Source organism: Naegleria gruberi (assembly GCF_000004985.1).
Source record: "Naegleria gruberi genomic scaffold NAEGRscaffold_79, whole genome shotgun sequence".
In the NCBI taxonomy this organism is placed as follows: domain Eukaryota; phylum Heterolobosea; class Eutetramitea; order Acrasida; family Naegleriidae; genus Naegleria; species Naegleria gruberi.
The window spans coordinates 97,893-124,343 of NW_003163248.1; the positions used below are offsets into that span (position 1 = coordinate 97,893).

At 33.6% G+C, this 26,451-nt stretch overlaps 14 protein-coding genes across 14 annotated transcripts; 6 read left to right on the forward strand and 8 right to left on the reverse strand.

The window, feature by feature from the left end:
• Positions 1-124: 124 nt before the first annotated feature.
• Positions 125-2,571, forward strand: NAEGRDRAFT_75320 (uncharacterized protein; the record flags this gene model as incomplete). The annotated part of the gene is made up of 2 exons (XM_002669652.1): positions 125-2,403; positions 2,478-2,571. The coding sequence occupies 2 exons, from the start codon at positions 125-127 to the stop codon at positions 2,569-2,571; spliced, it is 2,373 nt and encodes a 790-aa protein (XP_002669698.1).
• Positions 2,572-2,827: 256 nt separating this feature from the next.
• On the reverse strand, positions 2,828-3,421 carry NAEGRDRAFT_75321 (uncharacterized protein; the record flags this gene model as incomplete). Its single annotated transcript, XM_002669693.1, has 1 exon — positions 2,828-3,421. One exon carries the CDS (start codon positions 3,419-3,421, stop codon positions 2,828-2,830), a length of 594 nt encoding a protein of 197 aa, XP_002669739.1.
• Positions 3,422-3,733: 312 nt separating this feature from the next.
• Positions 3,734-7,580, reverse strand: NAEGRDRAFT_75322 (uncharacterized protein; the record flags this gene model as incomplete). Its single annotated transcript, XM_002669694.1, has 5 exons — positions 3,734-5,866; positions 5,962-6,397; positions 6,444-6,652; positions 6,814-7,006; positions 7,120-7,580. 5 exons carry the CDS (start codon positions 7,578-7,580, stop codon positions 3,734-3,736), a joined length of 3,432 nt encoding a protein of 1,143 aa, XP_002669740.1.
• Positions 7,581-8,064: 484 nt separating this feature from the next.
• NAEGRDRAFT_75323 (uncharacterized protein) lies at positions 8,065-8,490 on the forward strand (the record flags this gene model as incomplete). The annotated part of the gene is made up of 1 exon (XM_002669653.1): positions 8,065-8,490. The coding sequence occupies one exon, from the start codon at positions 8,065-8,067 to the stop codon at positions 8,488-8,490; it is 426 nt and encodes a 141-aa protein (XP_002669699.1).
• A 1,327-nt stretch (positions 8,491-9,817) lies between these two features.
• Positions 9,818-10,804, reverse strand: NAEGRDRAFT_75324 (uncharacterized protein; the record flags this gene model as incomplete). Its single annotated transcript, XM_002669695.1, has 2 exons — positions 9,818-10,709; positions 10,770-10,804. The coding sequence occupies 2 exons, from the start codon at positions 10,802-10,804 to the stop codon at positions 9,818-9,820; spliced, it is 927 nt and encodes a 308-aa protein (XP_002669741.1).
• Positions 10,805-10,973: 169 nt separating this feature from the next.
• On the reverse strand, positions 10,974-11,866 carry NAEGRDRAFT_75325 (uncharacterized protein; the record flags this gene model as incomplete). The annotated part of the gene is made up of 2 exons (XM_002669696.1): positions 10,974-11,565; positions 11,613-11,866. 2 exons carry the CDS (start codon positions 11,864-11,866, stop codon positions 10,974-10,976), a joined length of 846 nt encoding a protein of 281 aa, XP_002669742.1.
• Positions 11,867-14,288: 2,422 nt separating this feature from the next.
• On the reverse strand, positions 14,289-15,398 carry NAEGRDRAFT_59868 (prenyl/geranyl transferase; the record flags this gene model as incomplete). The annotated part of the gene is made up of 1 exon (XM_002669697.1): positions 14,289-15,398. One exon carries the CDS (start codon positions 15,396-15,398, stop codon positions 14,328-14,330), a length of 1,071 nt encoding a protein of 356 aa, XP_002669743.1. The 3' UTR covers positions 14,289-14,327.
• Positions 15,399-15,589: 191 nt separating this feature from the next.
• Positions 15,590-16,550, forward strand: NAEGRDRAFT_75328 (uncharacterized protein; the record flags this gene model as incomplete). The annotated part of the gene is made up of 3 exons (XM_002669654.1): positions 15,590-15,632; positions 15,708-15,974; positions 16,096-16,550. 3 exons carry the CDS (start codon positions 15,590-15,592, stop codon positions 16,548-16,550), a joined length of 765 nt encoding a protein of 254 aa, XP_002669700.1.
• Positions 16,551-16,671: 121 nt separating this feature from the next.
• NAEGRDRAFT_82061 (RGS domain-containing protein) lies at positions 16,672-19,155 on the forward strand (the record flags this gene model as incomplete). The annotated part of the gene is made up of 1 exon (XM_002669655.1): positions 16,672-19,155. One exon carries the CDS (start codon positions 16,672-16,674, stop codon positions 19,099-19,101), a length of 2,430 nt encoding a protein of 809 aa, XP_002669701.1. The 3' UTR covers positions 19,102-19,155.
• A 2-nt stretch (positions 19,156-19,157) lies between these two features.
• Positions 19,158-20,874, reverse strand: NAEGRDRAFT_82062 (LRR repeat domain-containing protein; the record flags this gene model as incomplete). The annotated part of the gene is made up of 1 exon (XM_002669698.1): positions 19,158-20,874. The coding sequence occupies one exon, from the start codon at positions 20,872-20,874 to the stop codon at positions 19,258-19,260; it is 1,617 nt and encodes a 538-aa protein (XP_002669744.1). The 3' UTR covers positions 19,158-19,257.
• A 103-nt stretch (positions 20,875-20,977) lies between these two features.
• Positions 20,978-22,156, reverse strand: NAEGRDRAFT_75331 (uncharacterized protein; the record flags this gene model as incomplete). The annotated part of the gene is made up of 4 exons (XM_002669699.1): positions 20,978-21,067; positions 21,123-21,160; positions 21,207-21,298; positions 21,369-22,156. 4 exons carry the CDS (start codon positions 22,154-22,156, stop codon positions 20,978-20,980), a joined length of 1,008 nt encoding a protein of 335 aa, XP_002669745.1.
• A 185-nt stretch (positions 22,157-22,341) lies between these two features.
• Positions 22,342-22,755, reverse strand: NAEGRDRAFT_75332 (uncharacterized protein; the record flags this gene model as incomplete). Its single annotated transcript, XM_002669700.1, has 1 exon — positions 22,342-22,755. The coding sequence occupies one exon, from the start codon at positions 22,753-22,755 to the stop codon at positions 22,342-22,344; it is 414 nt and encodes a 137-aa protein (XP_002669746.1).
• Positions 22,756-23,078: 323 nt separating this feature from the next.
• On the forward strand, positions 23,079-24,149 carry NAEGRDRAFT_75333 (uncharacterized protein; the record flags this gene model as incomplete). The annotated part of the gene is made up of 1 exon (XM_002669656.1): positions 23,079-24,149. The coding sequence occupies one exon, from the start codon at positions 23,079-23,081 to the stop codon at positions 24,147-24,149; it is 1,071 nt and encodes a 356-aa protein (XP_002669702.1).
• Positions 24,150-24,537: 388 nt separating this feature from the next.
• NAEGRDRAFT_75334 (uncharacterized protein) lies at positions 24,538-25,713 on the forward strand (the record flags this gene model as incomplete). The annotated part of the gene is made up of 1 exon (XM_002669657.1): positions 24,538-25,713. One exon carries the CDS (start codon positions 24,538-24,540, stop codon positions 25,711-25,713), a length of 1,176 nt encoding a protein of 391 aa, XP_002669703.1.
• Positions 25,714-26,451: the final 738 nt, after the last annotated feature.

The window sequence follows — 26,451 nt, forward strand, 5'->3', positions numbered from 1 at the left end:
CTCTAAGACTCTATATATAACTAAATATATTACCTAGCTTAAAAGCAGTAATAATTTCACACTACACACAACAAATACTTAAATTATTAATCTCCATTACATAACAATATAAAAACAAAACAAAATGGGAACGAATAGAGTTGTGCCTAATAATCATCATCATAATGAAGAACCAGCACTTCAATCTAAAATGTCTTCAAAACCAAATCAACAACAACAAGAAACAGAGAGTTTTGATATAAAGAAGAGAGATGATTTGGATTCAGTGGATGGATCCATCAGTGAACCCTTAGTAGCAAAAAAGCGAAATCCAATATTGGGTTGCTTACTTTCAATCCGTTTGTTCTTAATTCTGGTCATTACAGGTCTGATTCTGTTAACTGTCTTTTCAATTTGGATAACTGCTTTTGAAATGAATCAAGTTGCTTCAATTGATAACTCGAAAACTACAATGAAAATCATGTATGAAAAAGTGTCGAATTTCCTCATGTCTCAATTATTGCCTGCAAAGAGTATGGCAGATACAGTTGCTCAAGATTATCACATGTTTACGATAACACCTGGTTTCTTAGCAATGAAGAATTATCTATTCACGAAAATGATTAACTTTCCAATAACAGGTGCCAATTTATGTTTTGGAGAAAATAATATGAGTGTCATTCATGCTTACAATTTGAATCAGTTTCCAACTGAGCAGTTATTCTTTGCTTGGCAAGATACAGCTGCAAACAGATTTTGCATGTACAGCGTTAATCACACAGATGCAAACATAATGACCATTGCAAGGAATATTACCTATGTGGTCGCTAAAACAGATTGGTATATGGCTTCTGTGGAAATGCTCAAAACTAATCCAAATGGTGGTTATGGTCCCGTCTATAAAGTGTTGAATGGTGGATTGGCCATGTATTGGAGTTCGCCCGTATATGATAGAGAATTACTGAAAGCAAATATCAAGCAAAGAGTTGGTATTGTAAAGATCAACTTGAATTTGCTCAAGATTTCACAGTACCTTCTTTCAACCAAGTTGCTTAATACTGGTTTCCTGGTGGTTACTGAACTGGGTCCTGATGCCTACGTCATGGGTGCTTCTTTCTCAATTAAAAATCTGGATTCTGAGAGAATTCCAGTTAGAAATGTTCAAGAAAGAGGTATTGGAAGCTTGATGAAAGCATTCTTGGATATGAAAGTAGAAGAAGGAAATGTTGTTACAGTTGACAAGTATTTGGTTTCTTCGTATCAATTCTCATATGCAAATATTGTTTGGCAAATTACAATGTTTGTAGAAGAAACAGAAGTTAAGGCAAGTGCCATTCTTAGTAGTTACGTTATTCTTGGTGTTACATTATTCTTTGCCATTTTTGGTGTTGTTTTAAGTATCGTTATTGGTACAGTCGTTACAAAACCATTTAAGAATCTTGAAAGTGATTTCCAGAAAATTGAAATCATGGACCTTATGAGCATTGAGCAGCATAGATCATTATTTACTGAAGTTAGCAATATTTATGGAAGTTTAACAGAAACTGTTGGTCAATTGAAAGAATTTAGAGCGTTCCTTCCAGAATCAGTTTTGAACCAATTCGAATATTTGAAGAATGATAACAATAATCTTGCAAATAAGGATTCTTCTAAGAATGCTGGGAATCCAAACGAATTGAGTAATGGATTCAGTTTTAGAGAAGGAGATGCAAAGCCATCGTTTACAACCATGTCTGAAAATGGACATAACGGAAGTGGCCACTCAAAGTTTTCTGAACACAGAGGAAAGGCAAATTCAAGCATGTTCAAATTAGGACTTTCTTACAAGGATTTGTGTATTGTTTATGTGAAAATTCCAGGATTAGATGATAGGCACTATTCAAATTATCATGAATTGTCTCATGTTGTTTGTAGATTGATTTCAGGAGTATCGTCTATTTGTAAATCCATGAAAGCAGATTTAGAAATCAAGTCCCATGATGAATTTATGATTAAGATTGATAGATTTAGTTCTTCTTGTGCTGATATTGCCCTCAAGATTAGTACTGCTTTAACCTCAAATAATGAAACTTTCAAGAGGGATGGTCAACCTTCTATTAAGGTTCATATTGGTGTTGCTTCTGGTAACATGTTGAGTGGTAATGTTGGTAACAAGACACTTAGATACAGTGCCCATATTGGTTCAGTTATAGATAGAGCCATTCATTTGTGTAATTTGAATGCATTTATTGGAACCAGTGTTCTTATTGATGAAGAAACTCATTATTTGTGTGGTGCTCAATTTGTTGACAGACCTGTTGACAGATATGCCAACCCAAAGAATGGAGAAAAGAATGTAGAGAATGTTTATGAATTATTGAGAAATAGTAGTGTTGAAAACGATGAATGGATGTATGAATTGCAGCAAAAGAAGGAGAATGAAAAGTTCAGCCATTACAATGAACACTTTAAAAAGATTTTCTCTAGTACTTGTGTTGGAGATGATGTAACTCAAGCAGTTGCCTATTTTGCAGAGATGAGAAACCACAATCCAAGAGACCTGGTACTGCCAAAGTTGGAAAGATTTATAAGAACAGCTATGGAAGACTCTGATGAATTTGACTTTTCTGGATATCACTCAAGAACTTCAACAGAATTATTCCACTATATGAATCAAAATAAACTAAAGTATTAAAACAATTTACTTCTTTTTCTTGGTTCCTTTCTTTGTCTTGGTAGTCTTTTTGGCAGTTTTAGGTTTCATTGACTTGTTGAATATTGGTATTTCAACTGGTGTGTATGGGGTAGCTGCAACAGTATCAAATGATGAGCTGCTTAACTTGTTGGAAACAAAAAGAAACTTAACAACTTACTGTTTCAAAAAGTTTGTTCTAAATCTGTTAAAATTTCTGTTAGCTATGGAGCTTCTAGGATGTGAGGGTCCTAACTTTTCATTTAGAATTGAAATTCCCTTATTATACATATCATGAGCTGCAGGAAAATCTCCCACACATTGAAGACAGGCTGCAACGTTTATCATTGAAACTGCTGTATCAACACCTTCACCCAAATAGGTCTGTCTAATTTCCAGAGATTTTGTATAGTATTTTTGAGCTAGTAAGAACTGTCCTACATGATAGAACACACTTCCAATGCAACTTAATGGAATTGATGAATCACTGTCATTCATTGCTTGAGCAAACTTTTTGGCTTCCATAAATTCTGAAAGAGCCAACTCATCATTACCCAAACTTTGATAAACTAATCCAATTGCACATCTGAAAAATACCAATTCTCTTGGTGTTAGATAATCCTTTTGTCCATTCTCAATCATTTCTTCCTCAACTTCTTTTTCCATTTCCTTTTTTCTTTCTAACTGTTCGTGCAAATCCCAATTTTTAGTCGACTCAAGAAAGTCATCCATTCTGGAATCCAAAATTTCCTTCTTCCTTTTTGCATACATGTATTCCAACCAAATATTTTGAGCTCTAATATATACATCGATGGCTTGTTGATATAAACTTGAATTATGATAATTCAAAGCAACTTCAATTAATTTTGTAACATCCTCGTTCGGACAGTAAGGTGCTAACAAAACCTCCCTAATCAAACACGGAATATCCTGCTCCTGTGGTTCATACCTCTGTCTATATGAATAGGAATGGAGAGATGATCTTAATCCTCCTGCAGAAGTGGGTGATGTGGTTTGCATCATTTTTTTTAAAAATGAAAAGCAACGATTTTATTGTAGTTGAGAGCGCGCCAAAATCTGTTGTTACCATTCTTCTTCGGTCATTTCAATGCCAGTACTATCTTCTGCTTCTTTGTGTTGGGAATCAGATGGTTGTGGTTCATTGTTTGTCTGGTGATTGGTTTCGTCTTCTTCATCAGTTGGTACATCATCTTCAGGGTCTGCAGCTAGATTGTTATTAATGACCTCCTGTTTGAGATTATGGGATATCAGTGGTAGGGATGGTGGTTGTTCTTCTACAGGTTCATCATCGTCATCATCTATAATCTCTGGATCTTCTTGAGTGTTCGATGGAGGTGGTTTATATTGAGGTCGTTTAGGTCTATTGTTCGAAACAACTGTATCGTCTGTGATGTCGATCGATGATGATGCTCCATTACTGCTACGATGGTGAGCTACCTGTGGAGGGAATGGTTGTCTGTGGTAGTGTTGAGGTTGAGGATGGTAATGACCATTTGGAGAAATATTTTCATGCTGTTGTAAAAAGGTATGATTAGGTTGGAAAGAAAAGCCAGGTTGTTGATGTGGATGTGGGTGTGGAATTTGATTGTGTTGTGAGTGATAAGGTAAGGGTTGATTGTGTTGTGGATGAGGCATTTGTACATTATTAGGTTGTTGATGATTGTGGAATACCTGTTGTTGAGGGTGATTTATAATGTAAGCCTCAGGAACTCCCAATAAATGGGGTGGTATTGGGAAAATTGGTTGAGCTGAAGCTGAAGAGGAAGGTGCATGTCTTTTCTTTAACTTGGGATTCCTGGCAGGTGAACTCAAATCCACAACTTGTTGTTGCTGGTCTTGTAGTTTCTGCTCGTGTCTCTTCACATAATTGGTAATAGTGTGATTTTGTTGAATGAAAGCATCCTCTTCATAATTGAATGTTTCATTAATGTCGTCACTTTCAATATTGTACAACATATCGTGCCAAGTGATTCCATCAATTTCCGAATAAGCTTCCAATTGTTTTACATGGTTTCCTAGTTCCTCATAAATTTCACCTTTTGGATGCAACTCAGCCAATAATTTCTTAGTCTCAGATGATTGCTTGTCTCTTAAAGTCAAAACTTCCAATAATTCCTGATCTGAAGTGAAGTATCTGTACTGATTCTCTTTTGTGAGTGTATTCTTAATTAACCCGTCTTTGATAACTTGTCTTCTATAAACTACTTCTTCCAAGGTTCCTACTGTAATAAGTCTGTATGTAACAACGTTTTTGGTTTGGCCAACTCTATAAGCTCTATCTACAGCTTGTTGATCTACAGCAGGATTCCAATGTGGATCTATCAATATGACTCTATCAGCTGCAGTCAAAGTCAAACCAACACCTCCACTACCAGTTGTCAGCAAAAAGCAAGAATACATATTGTTTTTTTGAAACAAGTCTACTCTGGCTTGTCTTTCTTTTGCTGCTACACCTCCATCAATTCTCAAGGTTTTCAACTTTAAGTGTTCTGTAATTATTCTCTCTACAATGTCCAACATTGTTTTGTATTGGGAGAATATCAAGGTTCTGTGCCCTGTCTTCTTGTGTTCCTTCAATAGTTTAACAATTATTTGAAGCTTTGAGCTTTCTTCAATTAATTCCTTGCAGGTCATTCCAGATGTATCTAAATAATCTTTGTCATCTCCTTCTGATATAAAATTCTCAAAGGCTTCATCTTCATTAACATCCTTATTTAAAATTTGTGCTGACCCATTATTAAGTCTTGGATGATTGCACAACATTTTCAATGTACTTAGAGCAGAGAAGATACATGATCTGTTTGATTTCTTTCCTAAAATTTGTTTAACAATTTCGGATTTGAGATATTGGGTATAAACACGGTCCTGTGTCTTGCTGAGGTAACACCACAATACAAGTTCATTCTTTTGGGATATTTTAGCTTTACCAGTGCTCTGCTTTTTAAGAATTGTTCCTAATCCTACATTGTGATCACTTTCTAAAACCTGATTTTTGTGTCTTCTCAAGATGTATGGCTGAATTAAAGATCTCATTTGTTGGGAGAGTTTGTTTCCTAGTACCTTTTCAGTATTTGAGGCATCCCTTTTACGAGATTTTACAATTGACCTCTCAAAATTTGTTTTAAATTCTTTCTTGTCTCCTAAAATATTGTCTCCATAAAAAACATAATCATAAATAGACCACATTTCCATAAGCTTGATAAATATGAATGATAAATATACAATGTTATAATATTAATATGAATGTAAATATAAATTGTTAAATATTAATAAAAATAAAGGATAAATACCTTATTCATAATAGGAGTTCCAGTTAGACAAAACTTGGCTCTAGAACCAATCTTTCTCAAATTTTTAGAAATTCCAGTTTGGTCATTTTTGATTTGATGCGCTTCGTCAACAATTGTGATATCAAATTCTTGCTTTGCACATAGTGAAGCAAGAGTAACCGTATATGTGACCAGAGTTCTGAATGTGGTAATTATGGCAGCTGACTTTTGTTGTTTAGCACATCCATGAAAATCTCTTGCCATACTGTTGTACTGTTCTTTGGATGATAAATTATGGAATACAAAGGTTTTGATATTTGGTGCCCATTTATCTAGCTCGCTAGCCCAAGTTTGAAGCACTGATAATGGAGCAATAATTAAATAACGTCTTGTTTTGCTTTGAGCCAAACCTCCTAGAAAGGCTGAAACTTGAACAGTTTTGCCCAATCCCATTTCACTTAAAGTTGAAATTAAATATATTAGAGACCCTTAATAATACTTACTCTGCTAATATTCCACCTCTGTACTTGTCGGCATTGAATCTTGTATTGAGCCACTTGATTCCTTCTTTTTGGAATGAATATAGTTTCGTGTAAACATCTCTGTCTAGAATGAGACCTCCATCCAAGTAATAGTCGTCGTCTGCGTCCTTTTTCCAACCATTTCCAACATCTATAAGCTCAGCCATGTTTGTAGTTTTTTGGGCTCGCTTCTTCATTCTTTCTTTGAATTCTCTTTCTTTTTTAGAAAAACTTTCTGAAGTGAGAAGTGTACCTATTTCATCATCACTAAACGAGATTTCATCCCAATCATCATCACATCACCTTGAGAATATGGTACTTCTTCTTCATCCTCAGTTTCTTCCTGACTTACTTCTTCATATTCTTCCTCTCCCTCTTTATCACTTTCTTCCTCTTCTTCGTCCTCATCCTCATGAACAATAAAGTCTTCCAATTCTCTTTCCGAAAGTTTCTTCTCTCGAGTTTTCCTTAAAATTCTCGAAACTTTTTCAGGAGAAACTACTCTATCCTCTTCAGAGTCAGAATCTGTATCCTGTCGTGACGTTCTCTTTTTTTTAAAATTCAGATATGTTTGAACTGTGTATTTTGTTTCACTGTCCGCTTTACTACTACTAGCTTTAGCAGGCTTTGATTTACTACTACTAGGACTAGATTTAACATTATTCTACTCGATGCATGGTGGCCTCTATAATTAAGAATATGTTGTACAGAAGAATCAACATCATCGTCTTCCTCATCAGATGATATTAATATGGCAGAATTATTTGAAGGAGGACTTTTCTCCTCATCACTACTATCCGATATCACAGAGATATGACTAACCTTCGAAGCAGAATGTCCAGCCTCTTTCATCTTCCGAAAACTATCAATACTCTTATGTATAGTCGATCTATTATCCTGCTTTACCTTCTTAAAATTTGTTTGTTTTTCCGAACCTGATGATGGTGATTCCTCGTCATTGGAAGAAACCACAGAATTTTTTCTCTTCTTACTATTTATTTCTGGATCGAGGCTAGGTGGTGATGAAATGATCTTTTTAGCCTTTGAAAATGTATTTTCCTCCTCTTCATCCTCCGAAAGATCGAATACGACTTGATACGAATTAGGTCGTTGTGGCATTTTTTTTTAAATTTTCTTTTTGGCGCTGGAATTTAAAATGTTGCTAACCTACAAATGTTGTAAAAGAAACGTGAATTATTGTTAAATGTCATAAAAAACTTTATTCTCACAGGATGATTTTTGACTTTTCAACAAATTCAATACTTATTGTAAACAATAAAGTATGGAAATGCCGGTTGCAATTTTTGAAACTTGCAACTCACAACTTTATTTCTCATTGAGTTTCCAGGAATTTTGCAACCAATCTAAACATAGCAAGACAGCTTAAAAATTCTCCACCAGCTAGTCTTGCTATGAATACTTTAAAAAAATGTTGCAACATTTGCCTTCTGATATCTTTCTCTTTCACTTGATTCCGTACATGTCGGGAGTGAAGGCTTGGATATCTATGTGTAATTCGTGTTCAACAATCCGATCAAAATTTAAACAATCTTCATTGACTTTGGAATGTGAAGGAAGGGATTGTTTTCAAAATAGTAAATTTATGAGAGATTCTGTATCGGAAACTGATTGGGGAATGCAATTGCATGAAGGCTTTGTTGCCATGTTGGAATCTGGTTTATTTTGTAAAGTTCTCTTGAATTTTAGGTGGACTAAGCTTTCAGAAGCTATGGCAAAATTACTAACGAAAGAATCTAAATGTTTGGATTTAATTTCACAATTGGAAGTTTTTGATTGTGTTGGGCGGGCAGAATCATTAATTTTGAACGCAAATTGGAAACAACTTTCAGTATTAACATTTTCGCATAAGAGCACGATTCCAGCAAAGAAACAAGAAAACCAATTGGTAGATTTTACAAAAATTGTAAATTTGGAAGTATTTGAAATGGGAGAGAATATTAGATTTGAATTTCCAAGGAACAAAGAGCATTATTTCCAATTTGAAAGAATTGAAACTTGCAAGACATGATACTTCATTTTATGAGGAAATACTCAAAAAGTGTGATTTCTCTAATTTGGAATGTTTGGAAATTAGAAATTGCCACTTGGGAAAATTCAATTTTTCAGATATTCAATCATTTAAATTGAAATCTTTAAATCTATCAAATTCTACATTTCATAACTTAAATGAATTATTCCAACTTAAGCAATTAATTAATTTGGAAAGTTTAAGTATTATAACAGATAATGGTAACATTTTAAAGACATTATTCGAATCTTCTATATTTCACAAAACTCTTTCTAAATTAGAAATAGAAAGACGACATACCGGCTACCATCCATGGAATGGTGATTTGATTTGGGAATGGTTTTTGAATGGAAATTTGAAAAACATCAAACACTTAGCAATCCCTTGGATGGACATGAATGCTAATCATCTAGAAGCATACAAAAAATCCAATATACAATTAGAAGGATTGGTTATATGTCAACTAAGTGGTGTTAATCAGAAACAAATGAAAGTGTTCAAAAATTTAACGCATTTAAAGATTAAATATCAAACAGATTACACTTTAGTTAGTGAACTGAAAAAGTTGAAATACCTATCATGTAATTGTTATGGTACTGTAATACTAAACTTACCTGATCTTGAAAGATTAGAAATGAATTATGTTGATCGTATCTCATTGGAAACTAATAATTTGAAACACTTTAGTTGTTATTCTAGTTCTATTTACGGAATTGTTAACTCAATAATTGGATCACAAATGAAATTGGAATCATTTAATCTTTCATGCAGATATTCTAATGATAGTCAAGACCAAGTTGACGATGCTTTGTATAATATTGCCACACACCCTAATTTCAAAACTTTGAAAGAACTTTATTTAGATTATGAATTAAGTGATGAGAATTTAGAAGATTTAGCATATAGTCAATTGAGTTTAAATAGCTTGACACTAAATTCACGATTTTTAACATGTAATTCTGCATATGAATTATGTGATGGAAGTATTGAAGCCAAAATGATCCAAATACGATTTACCCATAATTTTGTTCAAGATCCATTATTATATAGTGGCAGTTTAAATGGATTAATTCAACTATTAACTGATTTGGAAAATACGGAATGTAATGCTGATATTATTGAGGAAGATGATTCTTGGTTTTATTATACTGGGCCAGTAACTCGATTCTTAACTTATGATGACTATTCTGATGTTTTCGGAAGAGATATTGTTTCAGAATATAACTTTGATGATTCCCACAAAAATAAGTTTAAATCTGACAAGATTAGAGTTATCAGTAGAATTAAGTTTAATATGAAAATTTATTTGTAATGAGTTGTCCACTTGTTAATAAGCCACAACTGCAAGCAACAAATTGAAAAGAAAAGAACCACAAGTAATACACAAACAAGCAAGTGATGCACCAACAGTATATACAAATTGAGCAATCAAGAACGGAGAAATCATATCATAAATTACAGGATATTGAACATAACATTGAGATTCAAAATTGTAAAATGCCATAAAAACCAACAAGATGGTAATTGCAATGCCATTCAAAGTTTTGATAGATCCACAACAAACTCTAAAGAAAGAATGAGTGCACAATGTATACTTATTCAAGTTGATACTACAGCAGAAACATGCAGAGATTGAATTACCACGAGTTTGTTCGTAATGCATTTCGTATGATTTCTCTCTGTAATTATTTGGAGTTGGTTCACTGTATTGAACTTGTGGTTGAGTGGTTGATTGCATTTCAATGCCTTGTGCTGTGGAAACTGAAATTGCTTGTTGAGTTTGAGGATTCATTCTATCAACACTTGAACTCATATAGACTGGATCTTGAGCTGGTTGATTTTCGAATATTGTTGGAGATTCATTAATCCAGTTTTCTCTCAAAACTGCATAACCACCATCCTCAGTTCCTGGTGAATAATTACCACTATTGAGAACTCGATTAGTTCTAGAGAAAGTATCAGAAAGTACATCAAGGAAACCTGAACACATAGCTACAAATCCAAGAATTACTCCAAGAAATTCCAAACATGTGACAGCTAACATCATATTTACAAGTGTTCTCCCTAAACATGCAGTAGAATCTGCCAATGGATTTGGACTAATCATGTTTGGTCTGTTGGTAGCAGTATCACTTGATGAAACGATGAATAGGAAGAGTGACCAAATAGCAAATGCTATGGAAAAGCAAATTCCAAGAGCATGAATACATGCAGTCAATCTGAAATAAAGTTTATATTTGTCAAGATGAAAACTATTCGAAAGTGTAAATAGTACTTACAGCCAAGTCCTTCTTGCATCAGTATGTCTTGACATTTTTTCAAAGTTATTAGAATAAAAGTAGGATCGCTTATAACAGAAAAGATTTGAATTATTTGGAGTTTGTTTCATGTCTTTCCATAAAAAGTTTACTATTTTGGGCGACTTCTAAAAATGATTCATTTTCAACATTGCTTTTTTGAAAGAATTAATCTGTTTTATTGTTTTAGTAGTTGAGTTTTCCAATTGTTTTAATATCTACATGGACACTTTCATCAGTGTCAATTCCAATTTCTTCCGTTAGATCTGCTAACTTCATCTCTGCTTTGTCTGCAAAACCGAGTAGCATAGTCATGGCCAACTCTTTTCTCTTTCTCCATTCTTTCAGATACTTTTCAAGACCTGCAACAGCATCCTTCTTTTCTTGTGGAGATACTAATTTGATTGAACCATTCTCTAATCTTTCTAATTTCTCACGCCTTCCCAAAAGATCTTTTCTTTCCTTTTCAATCATACCCTTCAATTCTTCTGTTGTTGGTGCCTTGTTCAACTTGTTGAGTTCGGCAGTAAGCTCTTGGTTAGAAATCTTGTATGATGATAACTCCTTTTGAATATCTCTGATTTCAATATCTATTTGTTTGAGTTCCTCCTTTGACAAGACTTCGAGATCAGCCTGATTTCTGAACCACATCTTTTGCTTTCCATTTGCTTTCATCACCAACTCTCCTTCACCCTCCAATTTATCCAAACACTTGGTCACCATAGCCTTTTTAATTTGACCTCCCATATTATCAATTACTTGTTGAAGACTGTAAGGTCTAAACATCATCATTAGAAATACATTATCGGAATATGAAAAACTTACCTATTCTGATTCTTTAAATATTCATGGATCATTGACTTGGCTTCTGATTCATTCTTGATGGTTGGTTTGGCTCCCTTCTTTGCTGCTCCTTTTGTTGCAGTCTTCTTTGCAGGAGCCTTCTTGGTTGTTTCCTTCTTCTTTGTCTTTTTAGGCTTCTTTTCAGTCTCCTCTTCCTCTTGAGTTTCTTCCTTACTACTTGTTTCGTCAGCAGACTCTTCCTCTGCTTCAGCTGCTCTCTTTCTCTTACCTGCCATTTGTCAAGTGTTTTGTTGTTTTTTTTGATTGTGTTTAAAACACAGTGCTTCTATTAATAAGGTGAAAAAAGGCTTTGTGGAATACATTGTAAAGTCAAGCCTAAAAATCATCATCGCCAATTAACTCTTCTCTGTGTTTTGCCAATACCATTTCTGTTTGACGGAGTTTTTCTTGAGAATTGACAAGATTTTCTGTCAACTCTTGAATTTGAGCATCTTTCTTTGAGATGACTTGTTTGATATTCTCCATCAAACCTTCCATCTCTGAATTCTTTTGTTCGGTCAACTCTTCAAGTTCAATCTTGTGATCTTCCTCGGCCTTCTTGAATGATTCTTCCAATTCTGCCTTTTCTTCAACAATATCATCTCTTTCCTTTGAGATTTGTTTAATCTTGGATTCCAAATCCTCACGAACACTCTTCATCGTGATAGACAAATCTTCCTCCTTCTTTGACATTTTCTTCTTTAATGTACTGAGATTGGATTCATCATCTTCAATTCTTTGCTCTAGTTCCTTGATTGTGTTATCCTTTTCCTTGAGTTTAGTCTCCAGTTGATTACTATTCTTGGCACTATTCATATACTTTTCTTTCCAATCATTGGATTCAGACTTGATTCTTGAAATTTCATTATCAGAGTCATTTCTTGTCTTTTCAAGTCTCTTTTCATAATCTTTGATAATTTGTTGTTTGTTTTGATAGAACTCATCCTGTAACTTGGAAATAATCATTTCAACTTGGTCTTCCATTTGCTTGTTCATCTTCTCATATTGAGATTTTTGCTTTTCTCTTAATTCTTGTTGGCACTTTTGAGCATAATTATTTTGCCACTGCTCCTTTTCCAATTCCCATTTTGTTTTGAGTGTTGTTACATCCTCTGATTGTCTCTTTTCATAGTCCTTGTGTATCTTCTCAATTTCGAGTCTATGTTTTTCCTCGAGTTCTTTTTCTCTTGCTTTGACTTTTTCCAGATTGTCTTGATAGATTCTACGTTCTTCCATGAGAAGTTTTTCGGCCCTGTCTCTTTCATTCTTGATTTGAATATTATATCTTGATTCCAAATCATCCAATTCCTTTTGTCTTCTTTGTTTCTGAAGTTCAACTTCTGAAACGCTTTCATTCTTTGCTCTATCAAGAGAATATTCAAATTCACGTTTAAACTTTTCTCTAAGCTCCTCCATTTTTGAGTCAGCTTGTTTCAATAGCTCAGCTTTTTGTCTTCTCATTTCATTTTGATAAAAATCTTCAAGCTTTGCTTTTTCTTGCTTGTGTCCTAATAACATTTTCTGAATTTCTGGTTCCATATCCTTGATCATCGTTTCCTTAACTTTCTTTTCTTTATCAGCCATCCAGTTAGTTCTCCTAACCTTTTCAGCAGCTTCCCAATTTTCCTTAGATCGTTTCAGATCATTTTCATATCTTTCAGACAACATTTTAATCTTTAGTTCATACTTCTCATCAATTACCTTTGCCTCCTTTCCCAGTTCAGTACATTTGTTATTCAGAGTTTCCTTCTCCTTTAATAGTTTTTCAATTAATTTGATTTGTTTGGCGAATGTTGTTTCAAATTCCTTTTGTTGTTGTTCCAAAATTTGCTTTTCGTGTTCCTTACTATTTCAAGATCAGGCTATTCTAAAAAAATAAATAATTGGAATACTTACAATTTCTTCTCCACACTATTGTAGGCATCCTTTAGCTTTGTTATTTTTTCTTCCAACAGTCCAATCTTTCTATCCTTTTCCTTAATTGTGGCCTTGAGTGTATTCATCTTATTCTTTACCCCATCGTAGAGTGAAGCTGCCGCAGCTGGTTATGTCAATAAGATAAAAATCCTGAAAGAAAACATACCAGTTGGATTTGCTTTTTCATTTTCAATTCCTGAAATTGTTGATTCCTCATCGAAAGAACTATCTAAACTATATGGTCTCTGATTGGAAGCTGATGAATTAATGGAAATGTATGAGTGAGAAGGAGATGGTGGAACAATGGAGAGAGGATTTGATGTTGTTGAATAACTCTTAACTTCGGGAATTACTGCTGGCTTATCGGCCTCTTCCAAGTATTTGAGAAAGTTATTTAATTTGTCATTCTTTTGTCCTCCACTAACGCTGTTATTACTACTCGTTGCTGATGTTGTAGAGGTTGTTGATGTGGTTCTTCTCGTTGATGAAGACGGCCTTCTTATTGTAGATTGAGACAAGGTCGATTTCACCTCATCGGTTTTCTTTGTAGACATTCTCTCCAGTGTTTTAAGTGTCTTCATAGAGAGTCCTGTTGATGCTGACAGATCCGAAGAAGAAGAAGGAGGAGACCTGTTCTTTCTACGTGATGATTCAAAATTATCAGTTTCTTGTCCTATCATTTTTTTCTGTTTAAATTTTGGCGGTAAAAAGAATTGAGGGATGATGTTCCCAGACAAAATTGTAACAAGAATTGATTTTTAATTGTTTTTTGATGAATAATTATTGATCGAATCGTTGAGTGTATGGTGTTTCAATACCAATCTTTTTAAGGGCATCAATTGGTAAGGCAAAGGTTGGATCAATAGTCTTTAAACCATACTTGTCTCCATAACCTAATAAACTCAAACCACCAATTCCAAAGAAGGTGTGGAATACATCAACCATATTATTTGGTCTATCACTGATACCTCCCTTTTCAGTGTCTTGACAATTGCAAATGTAGTCATGTAATTTTTCAGCATTAATCCAATGAACACGATCCATAATTCCCAAAGCACTTAAAACCCACCACGAGTAACAGACATCTGAAAGTTTTTCTGGTCTACCATTGAGACCTCCATTTTCGCATTGTCTTTCACACAACCACCATGAAAGAGTATCATGATCAAATCTATCCAATGCTTTGGCAATTGACAAGGCACCAACACAAGTAAAAATTTGTCCAGCATGTGATTCAGCTCCAGGACAAACACCAAATCCTCCATCAAAGTTTTGGCATGAAAGTACATAATCTACAGTTTTTTCTACATTGATATATTTCTTATTATTGATCTTGTCACCTCTATAATTTGAACAAGTTTCAAGAAGACCCAATAATGCTAAACAATTGAGTGCACAATAACTAAATCTTGTGTCAATTTCTCCCCATTTATCTCCTGAAAAACTACCATCTTCCTTTTGTAAAGATCCAATAAATTCACCAATTTTTTCAATTTGTTCAAGAGTTAAAAACTCTTCAATATTACTTGTCAAGAGAACCAATAATTGAACAGCTGATAATGTATACAAAATATGAGCATCATGATTAGGAGCTCCAGCAAACCCACCAACATCAGCATGATAACTATCTCTAATAAATTGCAAAATATGTTCTCTATTCATTTTCGATGATTCACTCATCAAATCCATACCTGTTAATCCCCAATACATTCCCGACATTCTCAAATGTTCCGTAACACAATACTCGAAGGTTGTTTGTTCCTTCTCCTCTAAATGTTGAATATAATCAATGTGTGCATGTTTGGCAAATTCTTGTACTGAAGATGATGGTGATGTTTGTTGTTGACTCATTTTTTGTTCTTATGATTTCATCAAAACCAAAATCTTGCTTATTGGTGGCAATTACCTCATCATCATACTTTACAATTTATTATTTATTAAATTATTAATGGTAAAACATGATGAGAGAGAACTTTTAACTAGTAGTGTGCGGAACAAAAGTTCATGAACTATTGATAATAATCATAGAAGAAAAAAACAAAATGTCGAGTCAGCCTAAAAGATTGAAATCTGTTGGATTAACAGGTATGTGTTATTATTGCTGATGTATTTATCATCTTCATCAACAACGTTATATTACGTAATAAAACAACACAGGAGGTATTTGCTCTGGAAAGAGTACTGTCGTATCCTATCTGGGCGAACTCATCAAGGAATATGAACAATTACACTCACAATCACCATCAGAGCACCACAAGATATTCTTCCATGTTATTCCTACTGATGAATTGGGTTGGAAAGCCTATAGTGTTGGCACTGAATGTTATAAACAGGTTGTTGAGGTTTTTACTCCTCTAGTGAAGCAAATTGTAGGAGAGGAGGCTTCTCTTCTGGATGAACAACAACAAATTAATAGAAGAATGTTAGGTAATTATATTATATAATCTATTCTCACCTCTGTATACATGATCAAAATAATTATTTTAATAATTTAATAATTATTAATTTAATATTGGATTATTGAATAATGATTAATAACAACAAATAGGGAGGGTAGTATTTGGAAATTCGGAATTGATGAAGAAACTCACAGATATTGTATGGCCAGAAGTTAAACGATTAATCAATGTGGAAATCTCCAAGGCTGAACAAGAAGCCATCAATGAGAAGGTTGTCTGCCTAATTGAATCAGCAGTTCTAGTCGATGCTGAATGGCAACAAGGAATTGATAAAGTTTGGGTCATTGATGTGAGTAATACAGAGGAGAGAATTCAAAGACTCTGCAGTAGAAATCAATTGACCATTGAGGAAGCAAAACAAAGAATCAATTCACAAGCAATTGCATCTGTTGTGCTTGAAAAATTAGCTCACTATAATGATAATGTCATTCCACATAATCCAATTGAAGTGACCTACTTGGATACTCATAATTTAACATTGGATCAGGTGAAGGAAAAGACTAGAGAAATGTTTTATTCACAAATTGTTGGAGATTGGAAATAGTTTAATTAGACGGTAGCTACCAAATCCAATAACATGAAATATCAAAAGGATTCGGTAGCCATACCTATTAGACAGATGACTTGATCAACACTTTTCCAGTTTCGAATAAAAAGTGAAAAAAATGTCATACTTTTCCTCTCGTTCCAATGTATTGAGTGGAAGTGAAGATCTTTCTCTCTTGAGTTCCCGTCAAGTCCCTTCAAAAGAAGAATCCGATTCTGACCATTTAGTTGATTTGAAACATTCTCTCAAGGATTTATCTTCTTTTGCATTATACGAAAGGATTGAACAACAACATTTAAAGCATTCTGATTTGTTTAAATTATATTGTCAGAGTATTGCTCCAAATTCGATACCTCCTTTAACTGTTTCTAACACTAGTAATTCATCATCATCAACAACACCATTACTTGTTCACTCTCGTTCCGAGAATAGTTTACTTTCGAATTCTTCATCCAACAATGTATACAAATCACTATTAGAAATGGTAAACTCCAATGATATTCTCTTTTCCATTGTTATTTGGATTGCCACTCAAATCCCACTCAGTCAAAGATATTCGAAAAGTTTAAAAAAGAATTTTGACAAAGTTTTCACATGCAAGACTTTTATTTCTCTCTTAACTTCACAACTTCACAAACAACAAATGCTCTACTTTCCAAGTATAAACTATGCTGGAATTAAGAGTCATATGGATATTGTTGAGAAAATCAATTCACTCTACAAGATATTTAATCCATCGAATCAACTGCAGCAACAATCAGTACTTTCGTATAATGATGAATCATTCTCTTTTAAACAAGCTTGGTCAAAGGTTCAGGCTGAAACTTTTGGTCAATTTCTATTAGAAATTGGAATTATTCAAAATATTAAGCCAGAGAAGAAGAGAAAATTTGCAGAGAGGTCTCACTATTACATGTTTAGTATAGAAACCATCTTGTACTATGCTGAATTGTTTTTTGAAGATAAGGTTTCAAGTCAACAACAACAAAATGTTCTCAATCAATTCAGAAATCCAAGTTTTAATGATAGTGGCTTTACTGCATTTTCACAAAATGTAAATTCTCCATTCTTGTCCAATATTTCAGCTGCCTCAATGCATTTGGTTTCAATTGGACAAAATTTACAAAAGAGTTCCTTATTGAATTTGATTGTTTCTCAGGAGAGAGAATTTGAAATGATTCAGGGTCATATTAAGAAAACTCATGAAGAAATTGCTCAAGAGTCTAATTCTAGTGGCTCATCATTGGATGTTACTTCTCCGAGAAGTGGAGAATCACCATCACAACTCAGTGATGCCACAAGTAGTGCATTCTCATTGGTATTTAGACAGGACCATCAACGATCCAAATCGAGAGATTTTGCCAGAACTGCACCAAAAGTTAATCACCACAGAATGAGCACCAATTTAAGTTTAAATACTGATCAGATTTGGAATCAACCAAAAGATTTGGAACTCAAAGAGGTCATTAGAGGAAAGAATCAACACTTATTCGAAACTCCAACCTTGTCACCTCGTTCTAGATTTTACGAAGAAAATGGAATCAAGGCCAAGATTCAATCCGTTCAACAAGCTCTCAATAATCCAACTATCAATGAGGAATTCACACAATATTGCACCAAGGATCATTCAGAGGAAAATATTCTTTTCTGGAAGGAAATTCAATCCTATAAAAGGATCCAATCTCCAAGTGAAAGAAAGCTAAAATTCAAAGAATTGGTTTCTCAATTTGTGTCAAGCAATTCTCCACATTCTACTCCAGTCAATTTAGAATCAAAGATTGTAACAAGCTTTTTAACACTTGCTGAGGAAAATGAGGAAAATATTTCATTCTTTTCCACTGAAGTTTTCAATGAATTGGAATGGTTGGTCGTCAATAATTTGAAAGACACCTTTACAAGATTCAACGATGAAAGAAATAAGGAAATAGATTCTCAAATTGATGAATTACAACAAAATCTCAGACTTGAAGCAATCAAGAAGGAGCAACACTCAAAGAGTTTCCTCTCCCAAGTAGCCAGTGCCATTGGTCGTAAGAAGACAAACAGTACATCAACAAATAATGCACACAACAATCTCATAATACCACCTCCAAAGCTACAAGTTGCAGTTGAGGAAAACAAGAAGGAAATGGAAAGAGTACCAGCGCATGAGTATTGCACTCTTGAGGCTGTTCTTTGCAGTCCCAATGCCAGAAAACAATTTAGAATATTCTGTAAGAAGGAGCATGCTGAGGAGTACATTTTGTTCTTGGATTCCGTTGATGAGTACAAGACATTTACAGGAAAACTCGACAGATGCAAGAAGGCACACGAAATTTTCAATATATTTATTGAGCTACCAACTTCTGGATCATTCCTACATGAAGAGGATGTTCGTACTCTCGACTGTACAAAAGATGAAAGAGAAACCATACGTAAAAAGTTAGATAGTGGTGAATTGGAAATGTTTGATGCTGTAGTAATCAGTATTCAAAATCAAATGTTGGATGTTTACAATCGTTTTGCAACAGCTCAAATGGAATGGAAAGCAAAGAAAATGCTAATGTAAAATGTTCAATATTTTCATCAATCAATGTAAAATAAATAATTTCTTTAAATCCAAGTCCATACAATATTTACATGTTTTATAGCCAACAAGTTCGAAATCATTTGTTAGAAATTTTGGTTCCAAAGACACATTGTAATGAGATAAGGAAATAGTAAATTAATTTGAATGCAATCTTTCCAAACTTGGAATATTTCTTCTGATGATGTACTTAATGGTCATGTCTTCTTCCTCTTCCTCTTCTTCATCTTGAATCCATTCTTTACCAAGAGATGTATCACTAAAAACGAGGTCTGGGTTTTCAGTCAAATCCAAAACTCTTAACTTTTTTAGTTGACTTTCCTTTGAAGCAAGCAAAATAGAAAACTCGTTAGCGATATTACAATGGCGCAACCATAAATGCTCCAAATTGGACAAGAATGGGCTTTTGATAAGTGTACCCAATCCAATATCACCCATTTGGTGGGAAAACAGCTTTAGGATTTTGAGATTTTTCATATTGGAACAATTAAAATACTGATAGCTCATAGATTGGTCTCGGCCCGCCAACTCTAGCTCTGTAAGATTGTTCAATCTATTGGTAATGTATTTTGTAGACTCTATTGAGAGATTATCAACTCCATATAACAGCAAAGATGATAATTTGGTAAATGAGGATGTAATTAGATCTATAGAGTGATCTGTAAGTTTTTCGTTATATGAAATATCCAGCCTTTTCAATGTCTTTCCAAATTCTCCTCCACATAAAATCTGTATTTCTAGATCAGTTAGTCCACTATCAGGCATTGCTAAAGTCTCTAGTTTACTCAATTGGTGCAACTGATCTATATTGATAACTGTTGCTCCCTCAAACTCTAATATTTTCAAATTAGAAAACTTGGGATGCTTGAAATAATTTCCACTCATATCAACATAACAAGAATGTGTAATTAATTCCACAATGTTAGAAATATGTTGACAATTTGCCAATTCTTCCATTATTGATACGTCACAAACGTCAGAAATATACAGCTTGGATAAATTTTTCATATTTTCGTTTTGGAGAAGTTGTTTAAAACTACCTTCCTCAATATTACAATGTTTCATCTGAAGACAAGTTAAACTTTCCATTCTAGAAATAGCCTTGCAAGGATCTCTAATACCATTCAATTTGATTGTTTTCATATTTTTTCTCAAAATTTCATTATTAGCTATCGGATAAAGGTTTTCAATACTTGAATTGAATTCCAAGTTCAATTCAATCAAATTGCACATGAATTTCTCATCAATTAGTCCACAAAATTCACAAATATTTTCATCTGATAAATGATTGGAACTCAAATCAAGACTGGTCAAGTTGGGAAATAAGGAAATGTCTGTATTGGACTCTTTCAGTTCCCTGAAAACCTCAATTCCATCTCCTAAACAGCATCTAGAGAATGTTAAACATTTCAATCTATCCTTCAATACTTGACTTTCAAAAATTGATTCTAAATACTCTTTACCTTCATCATTACTTGCAGTAATTTCAACAAATTCCAACGAATAATCCAAGAGTTCAGAAGCATGCCACCAATCCACAGAAATTAAACGAGCCACCGATAATACAAACTGACTATCCAAATATTCGCAAATATTAAAACATAAATCCTTGGAAAATACAGATATTAGCCTTCCGAGTGATTTTCTTTTCTTATTTGATGATGATCCGTTAATATTGCCATCATGATCAGAATCACTATTATCATCATCATCGGAATGGGTGTGAGCATCAATCTGTTCTACTTGTCTTTTCATTTTTTTTTGTAATCAACAAAGTTATTTTTACTCATATTAAATTATTAATTTATTAAATATTTATTCCATTTGAAATAAAAGAAAGTTTTAAATGTGTATTATTTTAAATATTTGAAATATCTGGTAGAGCACTCCATGCACTACTTTCAATTCCACATTCATCAGCACCTCTCAACATCCAAAACATTCCATTCTTTTAAAAGATATTGATATTATCTAATTGACATGGAAATAGATGAAAAACTTACATTTCCCCAATCCGTTCCAAACTCAAATACACAAATCCCTTTAAAGTGTTAATTATTTAACATGATGAAATATTGTAAACTTACAATATGGAGTTTGGTCTTCAGCAACTCCCCAACCAATTATTTTAGTGGATGAAAAAGATCCAATATCTTGATCCAAATGTTGATAAACTCCACTCTTGTAATTATATAAATCACTTGTGTCAAAGTTTCATTCACACTTTTTGTAAACTCAAATGTACTTACAAATACATCTTGAATCCTGCAGTAATTGAACCATATTTCATAATGTCCCTTTGCATGTCTGTGATAATATCCAATGAACCAACACTTCCCTTCTTTATCTTGTATCTTTTCAATGGAGATCCATCTTTACATTGGGTTGAACAAGAATCAAACACTTCACCACCTCCACTGCTATATGGAATACATTCCTCAGTAGTTGTTCCATTTCCTTCCAAATAGCTAAAAATATTAGATTCTACTGCACCTTGACAACCTTGTCTGTCTCTGTCACATTCCAACATGTATTGAGATGAGAGGAGTTTCTTGAATTTTCCACCAGTTGCAATGCAAAATCTATCAGAAATGGAATCAACAATTGTGAATGTGCCAACTGCGCTGCAACTCATAATATTGTTGGCTGGGAATACACACCCAGGCCATTTCTCTCTCACATCAAATGTTAATGGAATATCATCATTGTTTTCTTGATGATACACATGTCTCTTTCCAATTCTGGAGGTAAATGATGAAGGAGAATTTGCTAATGAATCATCAATTTGAGGAAGATTCTTCACAAAATCCTTCCACTCTTGTGTTTCAAACTTTTCATATCGTGTGGCTTTCCATTTTGAATTCGGATTGGAATTAATCTTATCGATTTTATCCTGGCTCATTTGGAAACCATTTGTTAAGATTACAAAATTTGTGGACATGATGATCATGGTAGAGAGTAAGACCACTACAAGGAAGGCAATGGATGATGAAGACCTTCTTGCAGTTAATTGATTGCCTGTTACTAGATGTTTCATTTTTTTTAGGAATTTTAAATCAGGAGCTTGGTTGTCCGGAGTTTATTTGAAGACCTCCGTGGAAAATAAATCAAAGGTTACTAAAAAATTTTAGAAATTTCCTTATATTCCTCAATGATAGAAATTTCTATTAATTGTGAATGAATGTATAGCCAACTTGTTCAACCTTAAAAGAATTCCATGTTTTACAATTCATCGTGTTTTGTTGATTTACATTCACAAGCTTCTTGAATACTTTTTGTATAGGCATCACATCCAAAAGCATTCACTCCCCAACTGAACATTGTTGCTGTTGTAGAACATTCATCCTTTTCCTTCTTTTTCTTTGTTTTGCAGTGACCATTTAAACATTCGGTAAATTCCGAATCACATTGCTCCTTACTCTTAGAACAATCAGTGTAACAAATATCATGTTCATTACAACAATTAGTAAATCCAATCTTGTCTGAAATGTGGTTAAATTCACCCGAAGGTCCACATCCATTAAAAATAGCCTTATAACCTGCTTTTTTAATTAATGATTGTCCCTTTGGACAAGTCATTCCACAGACTTCATTCTCTCCACCTCCGAATAAATCCTCCAAATTAATTTGTTGCATATTTGAATTTTTAGCTGAGACATTCTCAATGACAAAATACGACACAATCACGATGATGATGGTAATCATCAGAACAACAAGGAAGCTTTTGCCTACCACATGTTGATTCATTTTTTTTAATTCCGGAATAAAAAACGTGTTTTTTGTACTGCCTTTTCGATATCTTTCAAATTTCACAAAGATTTTCATTTTCTAAGGTCTTGATAATCAAGGGAGTAATTATTAAAAATCATGCTATCGAGCAAGTCTCAAGTACGCACGCAGATTGTAATCTCTTTAAATTTGTTACTCGTCATGACTTGAATGTGCCCACAATCAAAAAAATGTCCACAACCACACAAGCACTCATTTTCACTAATTATCCTGAAGGAATGATCAAGGAGACAGATTTTGAATATACCGATCAAGTTCCGTTCAATTTTGATCAATCACTTGATCAAGATCAAATTATGGTCCAATTATTGCACATTTCTGTTGATCCATATTTGAGAGGAAGAATGAGAAAGAATGCAATGGCAAAACATTATGCTGCAACCTTTCAAACTGGTAAGCCTATCAGTAGTGGATGTGTTGCCAAGGTTTTAAAATCCAATCATTCAGTTTTTAAAGAAGGAGATGTTCTTGTTGGTCATTTCGAATGGCAATTACATCAAATTGTAAAGATTGACCAAGATCAAGTGAAAAATTATCAAAAAGTTGACCCAAATATTGGTAAAATTCCACTTTCATATTATTTGGGAGCTCTTGGTATGCCTGGAATGACATCTTACTTTGGATTCTTGGATATTTGTCAACCAAAAGAAGGAGATGTTGTGGTTGTTTCTGCTGCATCAGGAGCTGTTGGAAGTTTGGTAGGTCAAATTGCCAAAATTCATGGATGTAAAGTTATTGGTATTACTGGACAACCTGCAGAAAATCAACAAGAATTGAAAGATTTAGGATTTGATGTCATTCTCAATTACAAAGATTACAACAATGATCCAATAGCTCTCAAAGATGCAATTGAAAAAGCAGCAGAACCAAAAACTGGAATTGATTGTTATTTTGATAATGTTGGAGGTTTCGTTTTGGATGCAGCAACTCTTGCCATGAATAGATATGGCAGAATCTCATGTTGTGGATCAATTAGTGATTATAATATTGAAGATAGAATGAGTAATCTTGGACCAAGATTGAACTATCTCTACATTACCAGAGAATTATCTGTTAAGGGATTTATCGTCTCTTCCTTTTACAATCGATTGGATGAAGGTGTCAAGAAAATGACTCAATGGGTTAATGAGGGAAAACTCAAGGTTTTGGAATCAAAAGTACAAGGTTTGGAAAATGTACCAAAGGCCCTCATTAAACTCTTTACTGGTGATAAGTTTGGAAAGATGATTATCGATTTGTAAATTAAAAAATTGGTTTAAAATTTAATTGTTTTTTAAAAAGTAAAAAAAATGTCTGCAAACATCCTTAAATTACCCGAGATTGTGGCTTCCATCTTTTCATTTTGTATTAGACCAGCTGTTTTATTTCGATACAATCTGGTCTGCAGTGCTTGGAATCAAGTGGTTGAAGAGGGCGATTTCTTCAAGGAACATTCAAAGGAATGGAAGCCATTGATTACCAGAATTGATAAGGCTTTTATGTGGACTGAATATTATACCTTGTATGATCCGATTGTTTATGATCATTATTTGGAATTTAAAAGACGATTAAGAATATTATCGAGTGATGATGAACAACACTGTTCAGTTAGAGCTTGCTTCCGACCATGAAAGGTTCACTTTCCGATTAATGTCACTATCTAAGGATAATTTTGTGATTGAAACTGAATGTGATGATGATAAGAATATTGTTAGTAATGGAAGAACATTAACAATTCATGCCATTAGATCATCTTATTATGATCACATGGTGGAGACTGATATTGAGGAAGTGAAAGAGATAAATCTTCAGAGTTTGACTTCATTTAAGGATTCACACTTTCCAAATGTCCCTATTGATGGGTTTTATTCAATTTTGATGAGTTTGGTTAATGGGGAATACAGTTCTAATGTTAATGATTATTTGATAGATTATGGAATTGATGGGTTTTTTAGAAATATAGAAAAATCAAAGGAGAAGGTAATGAAATTATACAAGGACCATCATTTTGACGATTCTTTACTGCTTCGAACTTTGAAATGTAAAAATATTGAACTCACTGAAAATCTTATGAAAAAAGGCCACATACTAACTTTGGAACAAATGCAAAACATTACAAAAAATATCAAGAATGTTGATTCATTTACTGTCTTATTCACATGCAAATATTTGAAATTCAACAATATTGATTTTAATAGATTTCTCCCAGATGTTGAATCGATTCTAGATAGCACTCCCGAGGTTTGTGAAATATTCATAGAAGAAAAGATTGTCGAATGCCCAGATGTCTTGATTGATATTGTTAATGAAACCACTCATGTAAACTATCCTGCTCTCCAATATTTGAAGCAAGTCAAACCAAGTCTGATTTGTCCACTAGATACTCGTTCAATTAAGAAGAAAGGTCAACCAAAGATACTAATTCTCTTTGAGAATCCAGCACACGAAAAAGAACAAAAATACCTCTACTCATCCATGACACGAATAACTTGTAAAATATTCCCTCAAAGTTTGGATAGAGAGAAGGTACTAAATAATCTTACTGAGAAATGTAGCAATATGGATGTAATTCTATTTAGGCCAAAAACTTTCTCTGAGGATAAATTGAAAGAAACCTTGGAACTAATTCAAAAGGCCACCATCAATACCAAACCAATTATTGGAATAGTTTGTTTCTATTCAAATCTATCAGAAAACAAACAAGCACTCAGGGAAGTGTTTAGAGCGGTGAGAGATGTCTATTTGATAATAGAAATCTATCCATGTCCACCTTTTTCTCAATTTACAGAAATATTTTACTGTAATCAAAATCTATGCAACATGTAAATACAATTTTCCAGGTTATTGTTTGAAATCCGAATAATGATGAGATAGTTTCATTTAGCAATAATCCCCCAATCCATCACTCCTATTTTTTCATCATGAAAATTACTCATTCTCTTCATCGGAATGAAAAATCAGATATGAACCTTGTGTTGTTGTGTTACTTGGAGAAGTAACTATGCACTTTGAACATAGCTCATTCATTATTGTAACAATTCATCTCTCTTATTGCTTTTGTTTTCAATTACAAATCAACTAAATATGAACCGTTGGACAATGAGAAATTTGTAAGCTACAAGATACCAGTATGTAAAGTGGAGCATCAAGTTTGCCTATTATTTCTTTTGAGGTTGCTTTGGGTACGGTTTTCCTGTTTCGCTCTAAATAGTAACCTTGATTAAATTGATAAACCTCTTCCTCGTTCAGATTATGTTCACTTTGTTTGGAAAGGTTTTTTGATAACTTGTCACCATGAATTGATTCCATACCGAAGAGCCAATTCTTGAAGATATTTACAAATTGTAAAGTTATTGAATAGTAGACCGGAAAGTTTGGTTTAGAGAAATATTGAGGCAAACAAATGAATTGAGCACATGAAATTTTGACCATCCATGTAAAAGGGAACTTTTAATTTATTTATCACATTTTTCTCCGAATTGTCTTTCGTTCACAACTTATTCGAAACGAAACTATTTGCCCAGAAACAAACTGCAACTAATCAACATGAACCTAATATCTTTA